Raw genomic sequence first — 25,440 nt, forward strand, 5'->3', positions numbered from 1 at the left:
AATTGTTTTCAGTTGCCTATAGATTTCTATCTTATGTGTTTGTATCATCTCCCAATACTAGTTTAAATCTGTGCACAGAAGTCTGTACGGTCTGAAAGTAACAGTGGGGAAAGCATCACGAATCTGAGTCTAGAAACAAGAAATAAGAGTAGGAAAAATAACAGGGAATCAAGTGTTTAAGTTTAAGACATGAGATACATAACATTTTAACAGACTGGGGCATCAACAGTCGTGAGCTGGGCAGAACACTTTGGCTCTGGGTTTCCTGTTGGCCCCTGTGAAGAATGATACAATTAGTTGCATGGCTTAGGGCAGTTATTGGAGGGAAAGAACAAGTCATGGGTTAGAGGTTTTCCAGAAGCCCTTCTAGAGTAGATTACGTAATGGTGTAAGTAATTTAAGCAAGGAAGCGAGATGTTTTTAACTGATGGGCAAGATCTATGCAGAATATTTGGTTGTGGTCTCTCTGGTCAGGAAGAGACTGTGCAGAGGAGACGCCTCCCTTTAGTGAGAACTCTAATGGTGCCTGCAATAAAGTGTTAGATTGATACTAAGAAATTATTAGAACAGAAGACATGATCAGGTCAAATTTTTAAAGATGCTAACAGATTCTCCTGATGATCATTACCTATGGAATGCTTTCAGCAGCTATAGCAAGTCTGTCTGGGGTGCTTATGTAAACAAACCTGGAATTTATGAATTTATGGGGCATGGCCTCCAAATAAATACCACTGTCAGTTATGTAATTATGGACAAGAAGGGCTTCTTTTGATGAGGTTGATGGCAGTAATAGATAAAAAAGCACAGTGGGGGGTGCCTGGGTGGCTCAGTGGATTAAAGCCTCTGCCTTTGGCTCAGGTCATGATCCCAGGCTCCTGGGATCGAACCCGGCATCGGCATCGGCATCGGGCTCTCCGCTCAGCAGGGAGCCTGCTTCCTCCTCTCTCTCTGCCTGCTCCTCTGTCTACTTGAAATCTGTCTGTCAAATAAATAAATAAAATCTTAAAAAAAAAAAAAAGCACAGCAGGTGAAGACTTTAGTATATGGTGTTTTCTAAAGACATGGACCAAATGTTTACTTATCCCTGCCCAATACCGTGGCCAGGACTGACACCCCAAGGGCTTAGGAGATGCTGGACTTATTGTGGGAGCTGCAGTCTGATAAGTATTGGGGAGACAGAATTGACCCTTTGTTGGAAATGGAATAAACACCAGGAATATAATTTAGGTCCTGGGATTCAAGTATGAGAGTAAGTCAAGACAAGGAAAGGTATCAAAAATGTTGAACTGATGTGGGATGATTTTAGGGACTTAATTGAACCCTTGACTATGATTTAGTTGATACGAGAATGTGGGGTAAGACAGAGCCTGTGGGTAGAAATAGGGTGTCTCGGTTGAATCAAGAGCAGTCATCCAAGTAGTTGCCAATTTTAAAATGAAGTATTTATTTATCACTTAAATGGAATGTTTTGTTATCATGGCTATGTGAGAAGAGAAACACGAATAATCATTTATTGATAGCCCGCTGTACACCAGGTACTTGCTAGGGTTTTTAATCCATCATTTGATTAATTTTAATGGATCTGGATATAAGAGCACAACTTCCCTCTGAGAAATGTAACCAATTTTTAAAATACCATTTATCTGTCTTTTTCCTCTGATTTCAGTTTTGAGTTTGTACTGTTGCAGATGTAGTGCCTGCAATTCCAGAATTTCCCCATTTCCTGTGTGAAATTCAGATGTTTATCTGCTACAGTATTTAACCACTAGGAAGAGCTTCCTGTCAGTCACTTTTATTCTCTCTATATTCAAAAAATTCAGAAGCTTTTTTAAGATTGTTGTTAATAGTAAATTTTAACTAGTTCTGAAAAAACAAATGCTTACTTGAACATCAGGCTTTTTAAGACATGTTTCATGTGCCTGACCAATTCTGAGTTTTAGAAAAATTCCTACCTATAGTATATTCAATCACCTAAGTTGAGAGCATCTATCTTAATAAAAATATTTTAGTTAATCTTCAAGATAAACTAAAACAGAATGACCCTTTTTTTTTTCCATTCTTTTTTTTCTTGTCTATCTTGGACAAACACTAATTAGTAGCTGGATAAGGGAGAAATTACGATGTATTTGTCCTTAAAAAGCTGACAGTTCAGAGGAAGAAGATACAGAATAAAATTATGATAGAATATTTTACATCATATGATAATGAATTGGATAGGGTTGAAGAGGAGTCAAAGTAGGGATTGGCTAATCCTAACAGGAACTCTCAGATAAGTGTGAGTTGACTATTGCAAAATATGAAAGTTTTTAGTGGCAAGAATAGAGAAGGAGAGGGGTCAAGGGCATCCTCACCTGAGGGAGACAATGGACATGATGGAAAAGCATTATGTGCTCAGAGGATTCCGAGTAATTTAGTGTGACTGGAGTTGATGGTGTGAGATGAAGCCAAGTGGGAAATGAGGCAAAGGTCAGTGGCTCTCAAATTTTAGTCTGCAAACCAGAAATTGTACTGTCCCTTAGTAATTTGCCTTCTTCTCATTAATGATCTGAATGCGAAGATCTGTAGACCTTTTGGTTTTTGTTTTGTTTTGTCTTTTGGGAAACACCATTTTGAGGAGCAGGGACATGCGGAAGAATTTTTAAACTAGGATGGCGCTGTTATATTGTGTTGGATTGTTTACACTGGCAGTGGGATGGAGTGTGATACAAAGCACTGAATTCTTTAGGGAACAGGCTAAAATGCTGCAACAGGGATCATGATATATGCAAAAAATAAAGATAATATTATTATGATTATTACTAATTTTTTAATGTAACTTTCTGTAGTTGAATAGCCCAGGACAGCAGTCCTCGGATGGCGCTGTCATCCGAGACAGGTGGCTCTTAAGGTTCCTCTAGGAATTGTCAGTGGGAAAGAAGGGCCATGGGAATGAGAGAGAGTCTAGCATAGCTATTTTTAAAGAGCTTCTCTGAGATTAGATTTATATACTTTGGTCTGAATATAGTCACATAGTCATCCCGCAGGCCCAGGAGTAGCCACACTGATGGTCAAATGTGCCCTTGGAAAGACAGACTAGGCTCCAGGCCTGCACAGGCCTTGAAAGTCTAATTCGAGCTGTCTGAGTGGCAAATTTCAAGGTCATAGCTCTTGGGTACATCCAGATGAACCCTGTAGATGGCTCAGGACCTTAGGAGGGGTACAGTTGGAGGCTCAGGACAGGGGCACCCTTGCCTAAATTTGAGAGTGGTACTGGCCATTAGAAAGTAGCTGGGAGAAAGCCAGAAGGTGAAACTGAAGGAGAAAAAGGAAATAATGAAATGAATGGAGAGCCAAAAGCTAGGGAAGGTATGATGGTTGATTTTATGTATCCGTTCCACTGGACCACAGGATGCCCAGACAACTGGTCAAACATCATTGGTGGGTATGTCTGGATGGTGTTTCCAGAAGGGATTAGCATCTGAAAAGATGGATCAGAGTAGAGAAGACGCCAGCTCCTCCTCCCCACCAGCAAGTGTGGGTAGGCATCATCTGATCTGTTGAGGGACCTAATAGAACAACGAGGTGGAGAGAGTTTGGATTCTCTCTGTCTGACTGTAAGAGCAGGGCTTGGTCTGGGGCTTACACCATTGCTACTCCTGGTTTACAGGCTGTTGAACTCTGACTTGAATTTACAACCCTGGCTTTCCTAGGTCTCCAGCTTGCAGAGAGCAGGCTGTGGGACCTCTCAGCTTCCATATCAACACCAATTACCTTACATTGCTGTGTAACAAAATGCCCCAAAAGTCATTGGTGTAAAACTGTTGTGTTCACAAATTCTTTGGGTTAGGACTCAAGCAAAGTATGGCATATTTCTGTTCCATGATATCTGCGACCTTACCTGGAGAGACCTGAAAGAATCCTGGGGGTGACTCAATGGGACTGGGGACTGGAATCATCCACAGGGGACCTTGCTCACATGTCTGGTGGTAATGCTAGTTGAATGTTGGGACCTCAGCTGGGCATCGCTCTGAAATATCTACATATGGCCACTGCAGGTGATATCTACAAATGGGGTGGCTTGGGGGTCCTCACAGCATGCTAACTGGGTTAAAAGAGGAAGTGTCTCAGGAAACAGGACATGGAAATTTCCAGTTTCTTAAGTTCTGGGCCTAGAAACTAGCACAGAAACTAGCACATATCTCTTCTGTCATATTTTTTGGTCAAGCAATCCCAGAATCCAGATTCAAGTAGGGTGGGGGGACCTAGATCTCACCTCTTGACGGGGAGAGTGGTAAAGAATTTTGGAGTCCTGTTTCAAAACTGCCAGAAACATAGAAACATCCAGAACTCAACTTCTTTGCATAATAAAAATGGAGGAACTATTTTAGTTTGCTGAAAGATTATAAAGAAGGAAGACTAAGTAGCTGGAACCCATGTCAGGGTGGCTGAGGGATATAGGAATAAGAATGTCTAATGTTGCATTTTGTCATTGTACTTCTGCTCTGAAAACTCCCTAAGTCTTACTACTTTCTACCACACAGATACAAATGCTTTCTCCCTCTCTGGGTATGTGTGCATTTCTGTGGTGGTGAGGAGCTAGGGAAGTAGAAATGAAGGGGAAGGAATTGATGGGATTGGGTTATTATGGTTTGGCATGGGAGAAAGGGGGGCATAGAGAGAGAGAGAGGAGAAAGGGCCAGCCTCTGGAGCTGAAATGCAGGATGTGGCAAGAAATCTGTAGAGGCAGCAATTTAGTTAGAGTCATCGTGGGAGCCTGGGGACTCAGGAACGTGGGGACCCCTGAAGAGTATGTAAGATGGGAGTGTGAATGAACTTCTGGGTTGTAGGAGGGGAGGATGACCGCAATGAGCAGGCGGGAGAAGGTAGAACTGTCAGCGAAAGTCTCAAAGGAGAAAGTTTTATAGAAGAGATCAGAGGAGACATTGACTGAAATCCCCACTGGGGGACAGGGAGGAGAGAACCCCAATCTGTGCTGCCAGGCTTGAGAATAAACTTGGGTGTGATGGGTTTGTAGGGGAGAACCAGATTCTGGTTGAGGGGTGGGGAGAATGCAGGGAGCTTTTGGAGAAGGGAATGGGACACAGGGGACAACCTGGGTCCAGAAGAGAGGGTAGGGATTGTGTAGCTTGTCAGAGGAGATGAACAATGTCAGGGTGAAATTATCAGACAGAATGCCAGAGGGTTTTCTAGTCTTAAGAAGTGGCCGACAAAAGCTAGACTGTGAGGCAAAGGAGTTTTAGTCCCGTAGTGTCTCAGAGCAACGGTAGTAGGTTTCAGCCTGGAATCCAGCCGTGGCCTGGAGTAGGGGTTCCATCATTGTGGGGTGGGGAGGCAGTGTGGTCTAAGTGGGCCTCGGTGCTGCAGCGATGGGTCAGGACTCGGTGTGGCTGAGACATGCTGGTCAGCCATGTGGTCGTCACTCTCTGGAGGTGGTTGGGCAAATCCATCTTCAAAGCTCTTCAGATGAAGAGGTTTTGAGTATTTGGAATTTTAGCAGAAGCTGGGTTTCTGTCATTCTTACTAGTGAGATTTTATTCTTCTACGTGCCATTCTCTTAGAATATAAGCACAAGGTCTTTCTTGAGCTTCAGAACATGTCACTGTATCATTCTGCACATTTAGTCCTCTAGATCAGGGAAAACTATAGCCCTTGGGCCAAATCTAGGCTTTCCTAGTCATTTATTTGTGCATTGTTGATGGGGCAGAGACCGTCTCTCCTTAAAGTTGAGCGTATATGTTTACTATCTGGCACTTTACAGAAGAGGTTGCTCACTTCTGCTCCAAAGAGTTTCTTGTGCCCTCCTTTTTACCTGCCTTTCTGCATATGTAGGAGCTCTTCGTGTAATTATATGTGTTCTGTAAACTAGGATACAGCTCACGAAGCATCTCCTTTATAGAATAGGCCTCTTCCCTGTTAACTTCTACTAACCAGCCATTTCATGACCTGAATCCTGTGCCTTCTAAGATGCTGGAACGTGCGTTGGGCTCTCACATTCTCCTACATGCTGCTACTTTAGAACTCGCAGTATAAGACAGAAATGAAATGAGAGGAGCTGCAACCTCACATCTTCTGGTTGTATCATCTTAAGGGAATAAGGGATATTACGTGGACAAATAAGCCCATATTTCAGTACAAAGAAGCATCTACCTGACAATGTAGAAACTCTAGCCCTGATTGTTTTTTCCCATCCCCAGTCAGTATCTCCAGAGCCCAAGACATGTTTTGTGTGTCCATAGCTGGTTTGGACTTGAGCAGGGCTATAGGAGTTGGTGCTCCTGTGTGACCTGAGAAGTCGGTTGGTCCTATGGTGGTCATGTGCCATTTTTTGGGTCACCATAACTGTACCCTACCTAGTTTTGTTTGTTCGCTTGTTCGTTTGGTTTTTTGAAACCAAACTACTGACATCTCAGACATGCAGTTCGAATGGGCTTGATCGAATCTTGAACTTCTGGTTATCTTTTTTTTTTTTTTTTTTGGTAAGATTTAGTTATTTTATTTGAGAGAAAGATTGAGAGAGAGCTGGGAGGAGGGGTAGGGGAAGAGGGACAGAGAGAGGCTTAAGCAGATTCCGAGCTAAGTGCAGAGCCCGATGTGGGGCTCAATCTCATGACCCTGAGATCACGACCTGAGCTGAAACCAAGAGTTGGACCCTTAACTGGCTGAGCCACCCGCATGTCCCCAGTTTCTGATGATCTTAAACCAATCACCATAATTCATGTTTGGCCGTAGTGATTGTTTGGATAAAGATGCTTAAGCCAGGGCGCCTGGGTGGCTCAGTGGGTTAAGCCGCTGCCTTTGGCTCGGGTCATGATCTCGGGGTCCTGGGATCGAGTCCCGCATCGGGCTCTCTGCTCAGCAGGGGCCTGCTTCCCTCTCTCTCTCTCTGCCTGCCTCTCTATCTACTTGTGATCTCTCTCTGTCAAATAAATAAAATTAAAAAAAAAAAAAAGATGCTTAAGCCAGCAAGAGCCCATAAAATGTGAAGTTTGGGCTTTCTTCTAGAAGGACTACTTGAAGTTATGTTTTCCTCTTCTCCTGAGTGGTGTGGACTGAATCACAGCAGGCATTTTTTTGCTTGAGGCTAAAATTTCCAGGGGTGCTCACTATGGGGAAACTGGGGGATGGAGCAAAACCTGTGGAAGACAGGGTGGGCAGACAGAGAGGAAGCAAGTCTTCTGTGAAACTGTTCAAGCAGCAATGTCAAAAGTTGCTTAAAATTGTTATTTATTTTATAATTTCAGTCTTTTGTGCCAGTTAAATCCCTTGTGGGTTTTTGCCACTTAGAGTTGGGTTTTGTTTATTTATATTCACAGATGTCTGGGTGACACAGTTCCTTTGAGTGTGTGTATTAAACAAACGTGGTGGCGGTGGGAGTTCCCGTAGTAGAGCTGGTGATATAGAGTTGATTTTTAATACATTGTTTCTAGGTACACAAAAAAGTCCTGGAGATTTTTTGTGAGTTGTAAGCGTCAGTCACCCAAAACCACTCAGCCTGTTCACCCACAGTTTCAAAGGCTGGCTTTGTTGGCTGGGCTTTTCCATGGTCACGTAATCAGAATTCCCGAGACCCTTGTATATAACTTGTTGATCAAACCATCCTTTCTTGCTACCCCCTTCATTAAAGCATGAGCTGAAGCACTTTGGCTGCAAGAAACACAAACTAATTTGGTCTGTTTAATACAAAAATAATTTATTAGAAACCTTTATTTTTTATTTTTTTGATTTTTTTAAATTATTAGAAGTCTTTAGATATGTCTTGCAAAACCCCCAAATTATCAGTAATCGTTGGGCCCCAGAGAAGGACTAAAGCAGGATCTCTGGGGAGCCCGGACAGTTTCCTTCATTTTTCCACTCTGTACATTCTGCCTTTTGTCTCCAGGGCACCTCACTCCTAAATTATGTATAAGGCAACTCTGATGGTGAGAGACTTGACTTTTTCTGTGTTCCATTTCTCATTCTCAGATGCAACAGTCTAGTTGGTTCTGTTTGCACCGCATGTTCACATTCAGTGGAACAAACTCTAATCAGACGTGATGTCCCATGACGCACGTGTGCTACCAGGGGCCTCTCTCGTGCAGCTGTTGATAGAGCAGTTCTCAGAGGAAGGCGACGTTCGTATGAGGTGGGCTGATCCCACAGGAATCGTACCCTGAGAAGTCATTTTGGCCTGAGCTCCATTTATGAATGAGAATTTCTTCTCCCTTCCTGCCCCTAGCCCCCCCACCACCGGCACGGTCTTAAGCCCAATCCATGAGTGGTTACAAATAGATAAATAATCCTTAATTTTTTGGCCAGGTAGTTCAGAATCTCAGCTTCAGCCTGGCTTGGAGGAGCTGTAATGCATGGGCCTGGTTTCCTTTAGAGAAATAGTGCAGGTGATCTTTTTTAGGAGAGCCCGTGAAAGAGCAATGAGTAATTTGGGACTCGTTTAGAACTGAGGGGATGAGGGGCGCCTGGTGGCTCAGTTGCTTAAGCGTCTGTCTTTGGCTCAGGTCATGGCCCCAGTGTCCTGGGATCAAACCCGCCTCGGACTCCCTGCTGCAGGGAGCGGGCTTCTCCTTCTCCCTCTGCCATTCCCCAGCTTGGACTCTCTGTCTCGCTCTATCTTTCTGTCAAATAAATAAATAAAATCTTTAAAAAAAGGAACTGAGGGGATGAGATTGCAATTCATTATTTTTTTTTGGTAGTTGAGTAGCATGCTATATATCTATATATCCATATATTGATATATATAGATGTATGTATAACTGTGTATATCTACGTTCATCCATCCATCTATCATCTATCATCTACCTACCTACCTACCTATCATCTATCTACCTATCTATTACCTACCTACCTATGTATCTGTCACCTACCTATCATCTTTCTACCTATCGACCTATTACCTATCTACCTACCTATCAATCTATCAATCACTTATCTATCTACCTCTCTTTCTCTCTACCTATCATCTGTCTATCATCTAGCTATTTATCTACCTAAAATATGTAGGCCTTTTGTCTCCTGATCTGGTTAATGTGTTGCAGAGCATTTTGACTCCTAATTCATGACTGTAAGTTGGGGAAAGCATTCTGCTTAGCATACCTTTCTCTGCTTTATAAACATAGAGTATATACATTCATATTAGAAATGCTTGTTGGGGTGCCTGGGTGGCTCAGTGGGTTAAGCCTCTGCTTTCAGCTCAGGTCATGATCTTGGGGGTCCTGGGATTGAGCCCTGCATCGGATTCTCTGCTCTGCAGGGAGCCTGCTTCCCCCTCTCTCTGCCTGCCTCTCTGCCTACTTATGACCTCTCTCTCTCTCTACCAAATAAATAAATAAAATCTTTTTTTTAAAGAAATGCTTATTATTAATTATATATAAAGATTTAAGTATGAGATGTATAAATGTTGATCAACCATGTCTGGAAAGACAACTCCGAGTATCTTACCTGTTGAAGGATCAATGATGCCATTTATATACATGAGACATAGCATTGCTGTTCTACCTGTGACTATCACTGTTCTACCTGTGACTGTTAGATTTTCTGAATTCTCCTACAGCTCCCTGAGGCATTATTTACATCTGTTTGTCTGTATGTATTTATAATTTTTCTCTCTTCTTTAGATTGGATACTTTGTATTGGTCTCTCCTAAAGTTCTCTGACTCTTTCCTCTGTCATTTCTATTTAGCTATCAAGCCCATCCAGTAAAGTTTTTATTTTGCATATAATATTTCTCAGTTACTGAATTTCCATTTTGTACTTCTTAGTAGTTTCCTTTTTCCTCCTGAGATTTCTTACTCTATAATTTTCAGAGCACACGTTCCCTTTACTTCATTGAACAGAGTCCTAATAGCTCTTCAGAGCCCTTCCCTGTTTATTCTAACATCTGGATCGTCTCATGTTGGTCTGAATTATTGCCTTATCCCTTGAAAATGGGTCACATTATACAGATTCTTCATATGTCCAGTTATTTTAAATTGCCCCCTGAACACCTTGAATTTTATGTTATTGGTACCTCTGGATTTGATTCTATTCCTCCAAAGAGTGTTAATATGTTTGTCTTCGGAGAGAACTACTCTGGTTGGACTCAAACTGTCAATTGTGTCTCTTGGGAAGCTACTGGAGTTTTAATCACGTCCCTTTTCCTTAGCTTGCCAATAGTGGGACAACTTAGAGTCAGCCCTGGCCGTGTGAGATGTAGTTTAGGGCTTAGCCAGAGATTTGGGCTGAGTGTACATACAGCAGTTGGGGTTCCCTCTCTCTGGCCCTCTCTTGGTTGGTGTCCCTCCCTCACTTTCCAGCCACTGTGATTGCCTGGATTTCTATCATCTAAGTGCTTTGGTCCTAAGAAGATTTGAGTTTTTTTATATGGGAATTTCATCATTTTATAGATGGACTGCCCTCAGACTAAAAGCCACAGAGATGGGGAAAGAACTCTATGGCTTTTTCCTTCCAAATAGTGACTCCATTCCAGACTCTTTTCTCTTTAGTCCACTCTCTAGAGCTTTCAGGTCATCGAATGTTGCATTTTGTCCAGAGTTAATGGTTGTGTTCTGTTGGTGGCACCATCACACTCCAAGTGGGGCCCTTCTCTCTATTTCTTGGACATAGAAGGTTATTACCACTTCAGGGCAAGAAACTGGAGAGAACACTGAGCCGGTGCTATAAGACCTCCACTTAATATCAAGTCCTTTTGCAGTTCTAGAATAAAGCATAAAAGAGAGTGGCATGATTTAGCCTGCTGTAACGTGGGCACTAGTAGTACAGTTGTAGGGGCTGGATCTCTTTCCATGGCCGGGACCTGGGCTGTGGTAGATCCAGGCTTTACTCTGAGCTGGGGAATGATGGAGGCATCCACAAGCCCTGTATCCTTGCATCATTAAATTTGGTTCCAGCTGGAGAGAGAAAACTTTGCTTTCCTGGAGGCCCCAGCAAATATTTTTGCATTTCTTTCTTGCGACTGGCTGCCGATTTTTGAATCAGTCACCCTGACAGCAGGATAGGATGCTATGTTTTAACCAGTGTAGACTCATCATTATATATGTATGTATAAATGTGTGTATGCGTATTGGTCTCATTTGAATTGCACGCATGCGAATGAGGGACAGGTGAAACGGAAGGAAATTCCAGGGGGAACAGATGCCCACCAGTTCCCAGCAGGTCCAATGCCATTGTCATGATTCTTGCTGGATTCCCGGACCTCAGTACTCTTTATTCTAGCTAGGTGAAGGAATACATTTGACTCAGTCAGAACCCTTTCATCATATAACATTTTACAAATTCCTATCACTGTCAAAATTTATGGCAAGAAGACAATCTCAGTAAAGACAGGAGGAGGAAGTTTACCTGTATAACCTTCCTACTTTTAATTCCAAGGCCTTGTTTTCGTCTGTTGAGCATTTGGTATTTTATGACATGTAACATCTACTCTGGTGATCCTGAAATATATCTTGATCTCAGTGTCTTGGTACCAAGGGCTCTTTTCTATGCCAGCCATCAATAAAGCTGGTTTGAGATACAAATATAAAAATCCCGTAAGTTGACTAGGGGAGAGTAAATGGTTGAAACAAAAGGAGAATGTATACTATCAACTAGCTGAATAAAGCACAGAAATATAATACCCTTCGATTTAAACCTATTTGATTAATCACAACTCATTACAATCATTGTTATTGAAGCCCAGATTGTCCTATGTTTAGGCAGTAGAAATCGATTGAAATTGGCTGCTGTGTTAGACCAAATTGTGTCCCTCCTAACCACCCACCCACCTCTGAATTCATATGTTGAAGCCCTAGCACCCAGTATGGCTCTACTTAGAGATAGGGCCTTTAAGGAAGGAGGGAAGGCTAAAGACGGCCATGAGGATGGATCCTGCTCCATGACTGGTGTTCCTATACGAAGAGAGAGGAGATAGCAGGAGGGCAAAGTACAAAGAAAGGGCCATGGAAGGACACAGACAAAGTGGCTGTCTGCCAGACAAGGAGAGAGTTCTCAAGAGCTACCTAGCTTGCCAGCAAGCTTGGACTTGATCTTGGACTTCCAGTGCCCAGAGTTGAGAGAAAATAAATTCCTGTTAACTGTCCAGTCTGTGGTATTTTGTGACAGCCGTAGCAGACTGGCGTAGCTCCTGAATCCTTTTCATTTGGCCCTACCAGTTCTCTGATAGCTTCTTTGCTACCTTGTGGACAAGAGGCTTTAGCTAATGTATCATCTTATATATTTCCTGCTCCAGACCTAGAATGAGGCATTTCTTTAAGAAGCACCCTATTTCTTCTTGAGAGAAATGATGCTGCAAAATGATAATCTGGGCACAAGGGATGCCCTTTGCCACTCAGTTGGCCATTGTTTCTAGGCCCTTTCAGTGAAGCTAGGAAATATGTGTATTTAAGGTAAAATTTTTCATAATTTCATATTGATACTTCAATTCACATTCAAGGTTAAAGAATTTTACTTTACTTCTTCTTTATGTCTCTCCTTTCTTCCACATTAAAAAAATCCCGATTTTCAAAGATACAGGATAGAATTAGAGAGTAGAATTTGAATATTCTATAATTATTTGTCTTATCCCATATTATGCCCCTGACAGTTGTAGCATAACATAAAATATAGTTTTAGTACTTTTCCTGCTTTCTTCTTCCACAGCTAATATTACTGGCAATATTTGTTGTTACTGCCTTTTAAATCCTTTCATTTTTTGATTTTTCAAAATTTCTTATTTTTTCCCTACCTTTTCCTGTCCTAAGGCATTTTCTCTGTGTGACTGGCTCCTGTGTTCCTTCAGTTTCAGTTTTGATCTCAGAATTCTGTCTTTCATCTTACTTCTTTCCCGAGTATAGTCGCCTCAGAGCTAAAGTTTTCTGATTCTGATTTGTGTTATTCCTTCATGTTTTCTTTCATTATCTTTTTGTTTTTTTTAGGTGTGTATCTTCCTAGCATGCTTTCTTTGTCTGTGGGGATATTATTCTGTTCCTTACTGTCTTTTTTATTGTAATAACTCTGTGTGAGATTTGACCTCAGTATTTTTTTGTTGTTCATTTTATATGAAGTGAGTATTGTTTCTGGACATTTAGATGGAGACAGGTTTCATGAAAGCTTTTCTAACTTTACAGAACTACTTCTGTTTTATGTAACATTTAAAAATATGGGTGCTTATTTTCTGAAATTTCTTGGCTTTATTTCCCTTCTCACATTGGTCTCAACCTTCTTTATCTATGCTTCTTGGATCCCTATTCTGTTGAATTCTGATCCCACTTCCAGAAGTTTCCCTTCTGTGTGGAGTTCTGTCCTAGAAAATTCCCCACAATTCTGGTTGAAGTTCCCTTCCGCAAGGAGCCTGCTATTTTATTTTTAATTTCATTCGTTTTTAGTAATTGAATTCTTGTCCGGGAACATGAGTCCGGGCCACGTCCACTTGTTATTCATCCTTAGTCATGCCATGTTCTTTGAAACCAGGCTTTGAGATGTTTTAAAAATGAGTCTTGTTACCTCCCTGGTATCTATTCGGGCTGCATCTGGCTTTGCTTTCTTAGGATGCTTGTTCTGTTTACGATGGGGGAACTGTAGCCTCCCATGTTGGGCATTTTATCAACAAGCAGCTTATTATGTCCTTTGTGCTTATACTGTGAGCAAAATGTAAGATATGGTCCTTTTCCTGAGGGCATTTGGTTCTTCTTGTCTTTTGGTTACAGGAAGCCAGGAAACCAGTGTCTTCTGGGCTCTTCCCCTCCAGGGCTACCCCTACTCGGAATACTGATGAAAATACTGTGCCAATTAACATAACTAGTCTTTGAATTACAGGCCTGATTTGGTTTGGAGTTTAGTGTTACACTGTCATTATCAACTTCCAAGATTCTAAATGAAAGTCTGGATTAATCAGTGCAGATCCCCATCAATGCGAGGGATGTATTTGCTCCTGAGTGGTCTACATTGGTCTACACTGCTGTCCATTGATTACTCAGAGCTGTGAGACGTGATGGGTTCTCTCCCACATTATGTTTAAGATAGCAGTCAAGGTAACTTGTAGTATCTTTCTTTTTTTTTCCAGTTTATTTATTCTTTTTTATTAATTTAAAAAATTTTTATAGACATGTAATGTATTTTTATCCCCAGGGGTACAGGTCTGTGAATTGCCAGGTTTACACATTTCACAGCACTCACCATAGCATATACACTCCCCAATGTCCATAACCCCACCACCCTCTCCCGACTCCCCTCCCCCCAGCAACCCTCAGTCTGTTTTTTGAGATTGGGTCTTTTATGGTTTGTCTCCCTCCCAATCTCATCTTCTTTCATTTTTTCTTTTCCTACCCCCTAAACCCCCCATGTTTCATCTCTACTTCCTCATATCAGGGAGATCATATGATAGTTGTCTTTCTCTGATTGACTTATTTCACTAAGCATAATACCCTCTAGTTCCAATTGTACTTCCTACCATTTTGTTTTTGAGCAAAACTTGGATGGTGCCTAACCGAAAGTTTAGTTTCTTTCAACTGACCAAACAGATGACTTCTTTCAAGGAGAAGAAAAAATCCAAGCAAGAATAAAAAATGGCCATTTATGTCTGTAGGCAAACTATAGATTTAAGACTACAGCGTTCTTCTCAGTAGATTGATGGTGAAGAAGATAGCTTGGGAATCACTGCCAATTTTCAAATACCTCCTCCATTATTTTGCAGTGCATAGGTATGTGACATCGGACAGTTTTCATTCTGTCTCCATTTCCTCATATGTAGAATGTGGTAGTATTGTTCCCTACATCATAGGGTTAATGCAGTGATTAAATGAGATAATGTATGTACACAGTAGATCCTCAACTATTGTTGGTGAGTAAAAGATGAAGTGTCTGGGCTTTTTAAGACATTGTACTGGCCAACTGGGATATAAAAATGAGCAAAAATTGGGGTGTCTGGGTGGCTCAGTCAGTTAAGTGTCCAACCTTTGGTTTTGTCTCAGGTCATGATCTGAGGATCCTGGGATTGAGCCCCAAGTTGGGCTCCATGTTCAGCAGGGTATCTTGTCTCGCTCTCCCTCTGCCCCTCCCCCTGCTTATGCTCTCTGTCTGTATAATAAATAAATAAATGTTAAAATAATTGAGCAAAATTCCTTCACTTGGAGCTTTACGGTTAGACGAGGAGACTAATTAATTAGCAATCACAGGAAGGAATATAACATTGTGACCATAGTAAATGCAATAGAGAGACATGAGACACTTCAGGGGCACATAATAGGGACAGGAGCTGTCTGGGAGGTTAAGGAAAGTTCCCACCGGAAGACCAAGGTCAAATGTAAAGAAACATAGATGGGAATGAATTAGGAGAAGGCGTGTGTTTGTCACATGTGTGGGTGAGCACAAGTAGGATGAGAGTGTCGCAGTCAGAGAGGTTAGCATGGAGAGTGGCTCTGAGGCAAGAGAGTCCTTGGTGACTATGAGGAACTGAGAGGCCAGTGTGTGAAGGGAAGGGTACAACTGGCAGTGCTTCCTGAGACGAGGCTAGAGGAGGCAGGAGGGAAGGAATGTCACAACTTGGGTGCCTTTCTAGGCTATGTTTAGGAATGTGGTCTAGGAAACCATGTTAGGTGTTTGAATTCTGGAGAGACATTTGCAAAAATCTATTATTGTTGTTTTGGGTTTCTAAAAAAAGATTTATTTATTTACTTGAGGTGGGGATGGGCAGAAGGAGAGAGAGAATCTCAAGCAGACTCCCTGCTGAGCATGGAACCCACGAGTGGGCTCCATCTCGCCACTCTGAGATCATGACCTGAGCCGAAATCAAGAGTCAGCCATTAACGGACTGAGCCACCCAGATGCCCTGGTTGTTGTTCTTGCTATTATTAGCTTTGTTCCTTAGCAGTCCTTCGCAGACTAAATATGTTATATACATTAATGTTTATTTATGGATTCTTTCTTCCAATCTCTATTATTGTTCTTCTCTGAATGCTTAATTCCTCATTCCTTCCACTTAGGAATAAAGCTGAGAAGATAGCTTTGTTTTCTTTCAATCGGCTTTACTATTTGAAGCGGAGTTTGCTTTTGTATAACTTTAGGCAAGATAAATGAAAAACAATTGCCAAAATATTACCTACTGTGACACACATAACTATTTTATGCCTCATCGCCTTTGTGAAATGCTCAAATGCTGTCATTTGTTACTTGTCTAACTTAAACAAACCAAAGCCAAACTCATTAGAAATTTTGGTGTCCTGTGTTGGCAGGAAACTCACTGATTTCAAGTGTTTTGATCTCACCCAGAACAAACTTTTGGAAATTCGAGGCCTGAGGTCGACTCTGCGTGACAAGGGGGGGAGTTTGACAGTGTGTGTGTGCAGGCACGTGTATGTGCGCACACGCAGGGATATTTTGTGTTTGCTGATCTTCTCTTGGTCAGTGAAGAGCTAACAGTCGTGCTGTGAAACTCCCCAGACATCAATAAGGGCACAACTCCTTTCCTACCCTACAATAAGGGAATAATGTATGCAATTAGGACATGTAAATAAAATTGTCCTGGCCTTTTCAAAAAGCTGAGTAACCTTGGGGTGCCCTGGGGCTCATGCCGTGATGCCCCATCGATGTTATCCTTGACGGCACCGTCCACGCTGCGCCCCTTTAATTCTCCATTCTCTAGCAACCCCACTGTGTATAAAGGTGCCTGCTCTGTCTTACTCTGTAATTTGCCTTTTATCATTGTGTGATAAACTTGGCTGGGTTTACTTCTTTTCTGTTTGTATATTATTCTGGTATAAAATGAGGTTTTTAGCTCATCTAGGATGAAAGTTGTTAATCATACTAGCGTTTTATTCTAACTATAACACCTCACATTTCATGTAATATGCATTTCCCCAGAACTTTTCTGAATATGGTTGTAAAACTAAAAAGTGCTTTTAAGGGGTGCCTGGGTGGCTCAGTCAGTTACATGGCTGCCTCTGGCTCAGGTCATAATTCCAGGGTCTTGGGATCGAGTCCCACGTCAGGCTCCTTAGCAGGGAGCCTGCTTCTCCCTCTCCCTCTGCCCCTCTTCCTGCTCATGTGCTCTCCCTGTCTCTCTCACTGAAATAAAGAAATAAAGTCTTTAAAAAAAAAAAAAGTACTTTAGGGGCGCCTGGGTGGCTCGGTGGGTTAAGGCCTCTGCCTTCAGCTCAGGTCATGATCCCAGGGTCCTGGGATCAAACGCTGCATCCGGCTCTCTGCTCAGCGGGGAGCCTGCCTCTCTCTCTCTCTCTCTCTCTCTCTCTCTCTCTGCCTGCCTCTCTGCCTACTTGTGATCTCTGTCTGTCAAATAAATAAATAAAATCTTAAAAAAAAAAGTACTTTCAATGGTAGGAATTGTCTCTAGCAAGCTAGGTAATGAGTAGAATTTCAGATGGTAGGTTGGGCCCATGGGGATCGAGATTTCCCCATTACATTGTTATTGGGGATAATCGCTTACTCCACAAGGAGCATGAGCGTTATGCGGAGATGAGAAATCAGGTGAAGGGTCTTCATCTTTATTCGATGTACAAGATTTGATTCCCCCCCCCTCAGGAAAAATTATTTTAGCCCGTATACTTCTGTGTAACATATGTAGATCAAATACTTTTGGCTGAATTAACAAAATAAGCAAAAGTAAAAGTTTCCTGATTTAGCTCTATTTATGTAATAATTTGTTTTCTATTAATAGTCTATTTGTTAGTTAACAGTAATTAGTTAATTGAGTGGACATACTTAATATTTGATCAATATGTTAATAAAGTTGTTGAGCAAAGGGTTAATGGTTTAGGATATTTTGTTTCATGTAAATAAAATGTAAATGTGTTAATGGACAATACATATATATATGTATTTTTCATATATGTATTTTTCATAGCAAGCGCTCTGGTAAATCAGTTTCTCACATAGAATGTGAGCCCCTTATATGCAGTATTGATTATTAATGCCTGACATGTAGCATGTAATGATTCTTAAATGAATAAGTAATTATTTTGAAAAATATGGTATCTGTTTCAGGACCAGATCTTCAGGTTTGCATATCCAAAAAACCTACATGTTGCACTAGGAAGATGGAGGAGAGATACCAGATTGCAGCTCGCCAAGATATGCAGCAAGTGCTTCAAACATCCAGCTCGCCGTTGAAGTTTCTAATATCGCGAAATGCTGCGGCTTTTCAAGGTAATTGTATCTTTATTTCCGAAAGTAAGAAGACTTGTTATGCAGTTTTCCTCTTGTTATACTGGGGAACTTGGCTGGGTTTACTTTTCTCTGGATGCCATTTTTCTGATGTAAAATGAAGTTTTTGCTTCTTCTAACCCTCAGAACTTGTTTTCGAGGTCATCATGGGGCATAAATACTGAGTTAGACTTGGGAAACCATTATGTTAGTGAAATGGTTCTTGAAAATATATGCCCTTTTAGGGTCCTTCCAGGGCCCCAGGATTCTGAGCTATGGTTTTACTTCAACATGGACGGACATAATTACTAGATTTTAGTAAAATATTCTATAACATAAAATCTCATTGTTTTTAGCTGGGTAATTATAGATTTGTTTTTTAAAAAGATGATTTGAGAAATATTTGTCTAATTTTTCCCCTGCTACCTCATGTGGTTTTCATAAGAACACTAGTATGATATTTCAAAGTGCAGACAAGTCTGATTAACAGTAAAATAGGAAATATTAATTGGATATTTAAAGATCAGCTAAGACCAGAACTCAGCCTTAACTCAAATAGTATGTTCAGAAATAAAATTAATGGGTTATAAAATTACAAGGCACATTGGAAAATAGATGTTCTTTTTCTTATTTTAGTCATCATCTCTATAAAATTCCTTATTACTACAATAAAATAGCTTAATTTATTTTTCCCTTTATAAAGGATTAGCTTTTCTGTATATGATAAGAATGAAAATATCTAGAATACACTTTTTTAGACAAATTTATTGCTTTTGTTCAAAGCAAAATATAGCTTCTGTTAGTATTCCTTTTCCTTAAGTATATTCATGTCAATCTATTTAAATAATTTGTGCTTTGTTTACATGTATAACTAAAGCACAAAGCTGATTAATTTTTAAAAATATGCTCATTAAATAAAATAAATACAATAAATCAGGATAAAATTTAAGTTGAGATGAAATGTAGTTCATGATGAATTGATGATTTTTTTGTGGAAACTGACTTGTCAGAGTTTAAGATATTATTTTAGTGATTTTTTTTTTTTTTAGCTGTCTTAGAAACAATCTTATTTCTGTTATGGGATATATTCATATGAAATTGTTGGAAGAAAACATATTGATATGCCTTTTTAAGGAAAAAATTATGATTTCAACTGGCTGAACCAGGACCAGAAGACTTTAACTACACACACAGAGCGATACGATAATTTTGTCTCATGAAAATGACAACATGCACAATATGGATAATATATTGTAGAGGTTAAGGGAGTGTGAATAAACCAGTTTGGCTGGAACAGGGATGGCGAGTGTGGTGGAGATTCATATGTTTGGAAAGGTGAGCTGGACTTACATGGAAGGAGACTTTTTTTTTTAACTATATGAGTTTTTTTTTTTTTTTTAGTATTTTATTTATTTATTTGAGAGGTAGAGAGAGACAATGAAAGAGAGACAGCATGAGAGGAGAGAGGTCATCGGGAGAAGCAGACCTCCTGCTGAGCAGGGAGCCCGATGTGGGACTCGGACCCAGGACTCCAGGATCATGACCCGAGCTGAAGGCAGTCGCATAACCAACTGAGCCACCCAGGCGCCCCGGAGGGAGACTTTTAAAGCATCAACTTGAGTTTGAGATTCATTAAAGATTTTTGAATAGGAAAGCTTCATTAGGATTTCTCAATTTTGTCAAAATGAAATCCCTTTAAGTAAGAATATATGGCCGAAGAAGATCATGACCAAAGAAGCCAGCTTTTTGGGATAGCAGTATTATCTACGGAAGTGAAAGAAAGTGTCATCAGTTGCTAAGGTATGGGCATCCAGTGAATGTTAGCTGAACATTTTCCTCTGTCTTCAAAGATACTGTAACCTTTCATGCTTTGCTGGATAACTTGATCAAGATAGACACATAGAGTATATTATGGAGTGCTTGCCTGGCTTAGTTTGTAGAGCATGCAACTCTTGATCTTAGGGTTGTGAATTCAAGCCCCATGGTGGGTTGGTGGGTGTGGAGCCTACTTAAAAGAAAAAAATATACGTGTGTGTGTGTGTGTGTGTGTGTGTGTGTGTGTCTGTATACATATATATATATATAGAGAGAGAGAGAGAGAGAACAAGAATACATATACATTAAGTTCATATGATTGGGAAAAATTCAAAACCTGAATTATTTAGATTTGTAAGATGGGTTCAGACTGCTGAAAAATTTTGGTGATATTGCTAAAAGTATGGTGACAGTTAAGTGGTAGAAATATGTGGCATTGTCTCTATCTGCCAGAGTGTTAGGTAATTTTATATACATTAAATTTTTTTTTCTCTTTTATACATTGTGTTATATTCAACAGGTTGAGTTTTGCTGTTCACTTAAATATGAATCATAAGAAATGAAAATGGTAGGAATTTTCTTGAGTATGACTTATTATAGATTGTTGTTTTGTCCCTTTATGAAGTGTCAAGTTATATTTAAGAATCATGAGAAGGTGGGGCGCCTGGGTGGCTCAGTGGGTTAAGGCCTCTGTCTTCAGCTCGGGTCATGATCCCAGGGTTCTGGGATCGAGCCCTGCATTGGGCTCTCTGCTCAGCGGGGAGCCTGCTTCCCTCCCGCCCCCCACCGGCCTCTCTGCCTACTTGTGTCTACTCTGTCTGTCAAATAAATAAATAAAATCTTAAAAAAAAAAAAAAAGGAATCATGAGAAGGAAAGATAAATTTAAAATAAATTTGCCTAAAGGCTAATTTTACTGGAACACATTCTCTTATAAGAAGAATACCTGCTTTTCATTTCATAAATAGAGTAAGAAGCTTTAGGCTTATGTCCATAAAAACAAGCTTAAATACATATGGTGAAAGCAATTCAAGAAATCACACTTACTGTATCATAATTGAGCAGGCAACTTTATCAATAATTAAAATCCCTACCATCTAGTTTCTGTGCCATCAGAATATCTGAAAACAATTCAAAGTCTTTATTTTTCTAAGAAGAAAAAAGCCAACACATTTTATTGGGAAATTGCCTGTTTGAGAGATATTTAATGGGGAAATCAGTTCATTTCTCGCATGATGTAAGTAGATTTGCTACGTTTTGATATTTTGACTTTTAAATATTTCACTTATGTCCTCTGCTCCAACAGAGTTAACCTGTTTTCTCTAACTGGTATTGTGGGTTATAAAAGACTTTAGACCAGGTAGCAGTCTAGATGTAGTATGGTTCCTTCTCTCATGGCTTTCACAGAATCCCATGGAAGCATGTTTTTGAAGCAAGCCCTTGGATGTGGCCGATGGGAATGGTCACTTGGGTCGGTGGATTTAGTGGGCACCCATATCACTGTGAGATGCAGGAACCATTAAAGGCAGGGAGGAACCGGTGCTGGTAACTGGTGCTAGAAGACGTAAGGTTATCACATATACAAGTCCACATTCAGCTCTGGAATTCAGCCCTGGCAGGTACATACCAGGAGAGTCAAAATCAGCCTAGAGGGACAACTCTTCTATTTTCCTTTTATGGAATTTATTGGTGTTTGTCTCAGTCAGATTTCCTTAAAATAAACAAACCCCAAAACGAAAGTCTGTTTTTGGAGGGGTCCATAATTATGACCAGGGGCTTCACTATATCCCAAGTGTAGTCATTTATACCGGATGGAACATTTTATAAGCTAAAAGGCACAAGCTGATATCTTTGTGCCTGGTATTGTTCATAAATACGTGGTGCTGTTTGCGAAGAGGAACGCTGGCTTTGTCACGGTGCAGACAATAACCGTTCTTTATTTGGGGGCTTAATAATGCTCCTGAATAAAGCAGAACAGCCTGAGATAATGCAAAAGAGTTTGCTTCCCTTCAGCTCTTTCACTGTGAGTGCGGGCTTGCTGACTTTAGACGTATTTTGGAAATACGCTTCATAATGTTTTATTTATTTATATACTAAAGTATGGTGTGACTCATGAAGAAACAGAGGCAGATGACAGAGAATTTGTCATTTCTGTAAAAAAGCAACTCTTAGGCAGTTTTGAAATTTGTTGGCTTTTTAAATCTCCATTCAAATAAGATGATGCAGTTTAATTTTTTTAAATTGAAAACGACTAAACACAATTTTCAGCATCATTTTAAAAAAATGAAAAGGAAAGAAGAAATTAAAAAAAGGAAGGGATATTTGGGAGAACTCGATTGGAAATTTGTGTTTTGTTGAGGCTTTGGGAAGGTAAGGTTAAAAAGCTACACCTTTACTTTGAGATGTACCTTACTCCGTTTCTCTTATCTTCCAGTATCTTCTGTATTTCTGAAATATACGGTAGATACTAAGTCTTTATTCTGGAGGTTTCCAGTTTTACATATGGCAGTTAAGAAGTGTACATTATTACAAAAACTGAGTGATCCATGGTAGAACAGGAAAGATTTAGCATTTTTATTTATGATTTCATTCTCTTGGCTGATTAAATTTTCATTTCTCCATTGTTAAGTACTTGAAAGATTGGCAAGCTTGTCCTCGTGGGTTGCGATGTGAGATTTAGGAATTTAATAAAAAATACATTCCTATTTTTAATGAAATATAGGCATATGTTCAAAATTAAATATCTTATTTTAAAAAGTAGGTGAATTCAGAATGAGAATGTAATTAATGGATTTTCCTCCTTATACTAACGGATGCTAGCTACTGTGAAGTGTGTAGCTAGTGCATAGCTTCTGTAAACCTAATGTAACGTCAAAGGCTCCTATATCTATAGTCAAAGGCACAAAGATATAGTGAATATTGGAATATATAGGAACATTAGGAGAGTAAAGAGATTTACATAAATATTATTAAGCATGAAATCCATGAATCTTAGTCACTTCATCTATGTTCTGACAAAGCTGGATAATGTTTATAATTATTCCTTGGAAGAGCGTTATGTGGAAAGATAAAGGAGGAATACTGTTTTTAGCACTGAGAATTACCTGATCAAAAGTTCAGGTGCAAGAGGACGGGTAGCTGTGGGCTGGCAACGTGGAGAAGCCTTGTTTTTCTCCTTCTCTAGCACCTGAAGTGCATGAATGAATGAATGAATGAATGAATGAATGAACAGTGCTTTGCAGGAAGATGGTTCTGAGGTAAAAATCACAGAATCCCTCTCTTCCTCATTCCTTTCTCTCCTGTATTCCTCTCTCGATTTACTCTCGCTGTGGAACACCTACTAGTTGCCCACTCTGCTGGGTGCTTGGGTTGTAAGTGTCCAGGCCTTCGGTCTGTTTTATATGCATCGATTCCTTCTGACTTCTCATGTGCCAATGTCTGGTTATTGCTTTTATGAACTAGCAAGGGGCACGTGATGGTGTCTCTGTCAATGGCATCAGGAACGTGATTGCGCTGTTCTCCCCCTCAGTTTCGGGTGGCGCGTGGTTTAGCGCGTTATCTCACAGCAGCTATCGACGCAACTGGTCTTTATCCAACTGTCCTTTATCTCTGAAACGTTAAAAAATTGTTTCTTTTGAATCTGTGTCAGCAGGCTCCTGTTAATTCTGAAAATGGGTAATTTTCCTGTATTCTCGATAAAAGTTGCAAGAGCTTAAATTACTTTTCAGCTGGAAATACGCTTGCTTGGCATGCAACATTTTTGATAATGGAAATAATATTAGGAATAGATCTAAGATCAGGTTTACTTTGCAAAATTTATTTTCTAAACTTTAAGAAGTCAACTTCCAGTTGTTTCAATTCTGACAATAGGTTATGATAATATCACCTATTGCCATGGTGATCTACCTAGAAAGCACAGTAACCTGTTCATAGTAGGTGAAACAATTCTTTCTTGATTTTATATTAAACACATATTCAGTTAAATCTTTGCAGTTTGAGAAATGCACATTTATTTTCTTGAAGGCGAGTTAACATTTTGTCAGATTCTTTTTTTTTAAAAAGATTTGATTTATTTATTTGATGGAGACAGATCACAAGTAGGCAGAGAGGCAGGGAGAGAGAGAGAGAGAGAGGGAAGCAGGCTCCCTGCTGAGCAGAGAGCCCCATGCGGGACTCGATCCCAGGACCCTGAGATCATGACCTGAGCGGAAGGCAGCGGCTTAACCCACTGAGCCACCCAGGTGCCCCACATTTCGTCAGATTCTTTATCATTTTGTTATCTTCATATTTGTTCAGTCTGACTTTTGCATAAGGGATCACAAGGTTGGATTCTTAAAAGCTACCGCTGTGTGTTGAGTAAAGGACAGGACGTGTGGGATGTTACAACCAGCGATGTTTTTGAAATTTGTCCCTCTCCCTCTCTCTTATTCGTCCAGGTAAAGTGATTTATAAAATTCCTTTTTATAGGTACATTTCTAGGACATTTGTGTATTCTCCTTTTGGTGGCCATCTTAGTCATTTCCACAATATTTTTGTACTTCTCATGCTTTAGTGATCAGTACGTCTTCAAGCCTCTGTGGGCATGCGCTCCTCTGGGGTTCATTTGCAGGCAGCAAGACCGGGGCTTCCCGGGCATGCGCACTGCCGGCTTCACGGCATGCTGCAGAATTGCTCTTCTAAGGAGCTCATTTGAATATCTTTTTGCAGATACATTTTTATTTTTTTATGTTCTTTATTTTGCCTTATGACTGTGTCCCATGGACCTGTATACACACTTCGAGGGTATATGTTATATACCCTGTTGTCAGTGTTTTTATGTATTTAAGAGGTTTTGTTTTTAGGTACAAAAAAGAATTTTACTTATTTGAGAGAGAGAGAGCGAGCACAAGAAGGGGTGGGAGGGGCAGAGGGAGAGGGAGAAGCCAACTCCCCGCTGAGCGCAAAGCCCAGCATGGGGCTCTGTCCCAGGACCCAGGAATCATACCCCGAGGCCAAGTCAGGGGCTTAATCCATTGAGCCTCCCAGGCACCCCAAAGATTTTTCTTTTTAGGTATTAAAAAATGATTTTTTTTAAACTTGCAGATACCAATTTTGATTACCACATCTTAAAGTTCTAGCTAAAATAATTCAAGTGTTTTTCCATATTCTACTGAAGTTCAAGCTCTTCACAAGTTTTCTGCACATTTGCATGGCTTGCGGTCACATGCTTGCTCCTGCCTCTGTTCTCCTACTCTTTTCATTTGCTTCTGGTTCATTCATATCATATTAATTCAATATGAAAAAAATATTTTAATTACTACCTCCATACTTACACACATACATGTGGACATATTAACTTACGTGTTGTATAATATCAACTTTATGAGGTGGTAGTGATGAAGATAAAAATCTAACAATTATAAATAATAACAAATTGAACATTGATTTCTATGGATTCAGGTGTTTTTTTCAGCTCTGTCTCTATCATCAGTCTGAAAGCTACCATCCTCCCACCTTCTCTGGCC

At 40.3% G+C, this 25,440-nt stretch overlaps 1 protein-coding gene across 1 annotated transcript in view; it reads left to right on the plus strand.

Moving 5' to 3' along the window:
• GPC5 (glypican 5) overlaps positions 1 to 25,440 on the plus strand; it is a 1,459,668-nt gene that overhangs the window by 19,627 nt on the left and 1,414,601 nt on the right. The window contains exon 2 of the mRNA XM_046028120.1: positions 17,965 to 18,126. Coding sequence (XP_045884076.1) covers positions 17,965 to 18,126 — 162 coding nt within the window. The remainder of the gene's footprint in view (positions 1 to 17,964; positions 18,127 to 25,440) is intronic.

This window comes from Meles meles, chromosome 14, assembly GCF_922984935.1.
Source record: "Meles meles chromosome 14, mMelMel3.1 paternal haplotype, whole genome shotgun sequence".
Lineage (NCBI taxonomy): Eukaryota > Metazoa > Chordata > Mammalia > Carnivora > Mustelidae > Meles > Meles meles.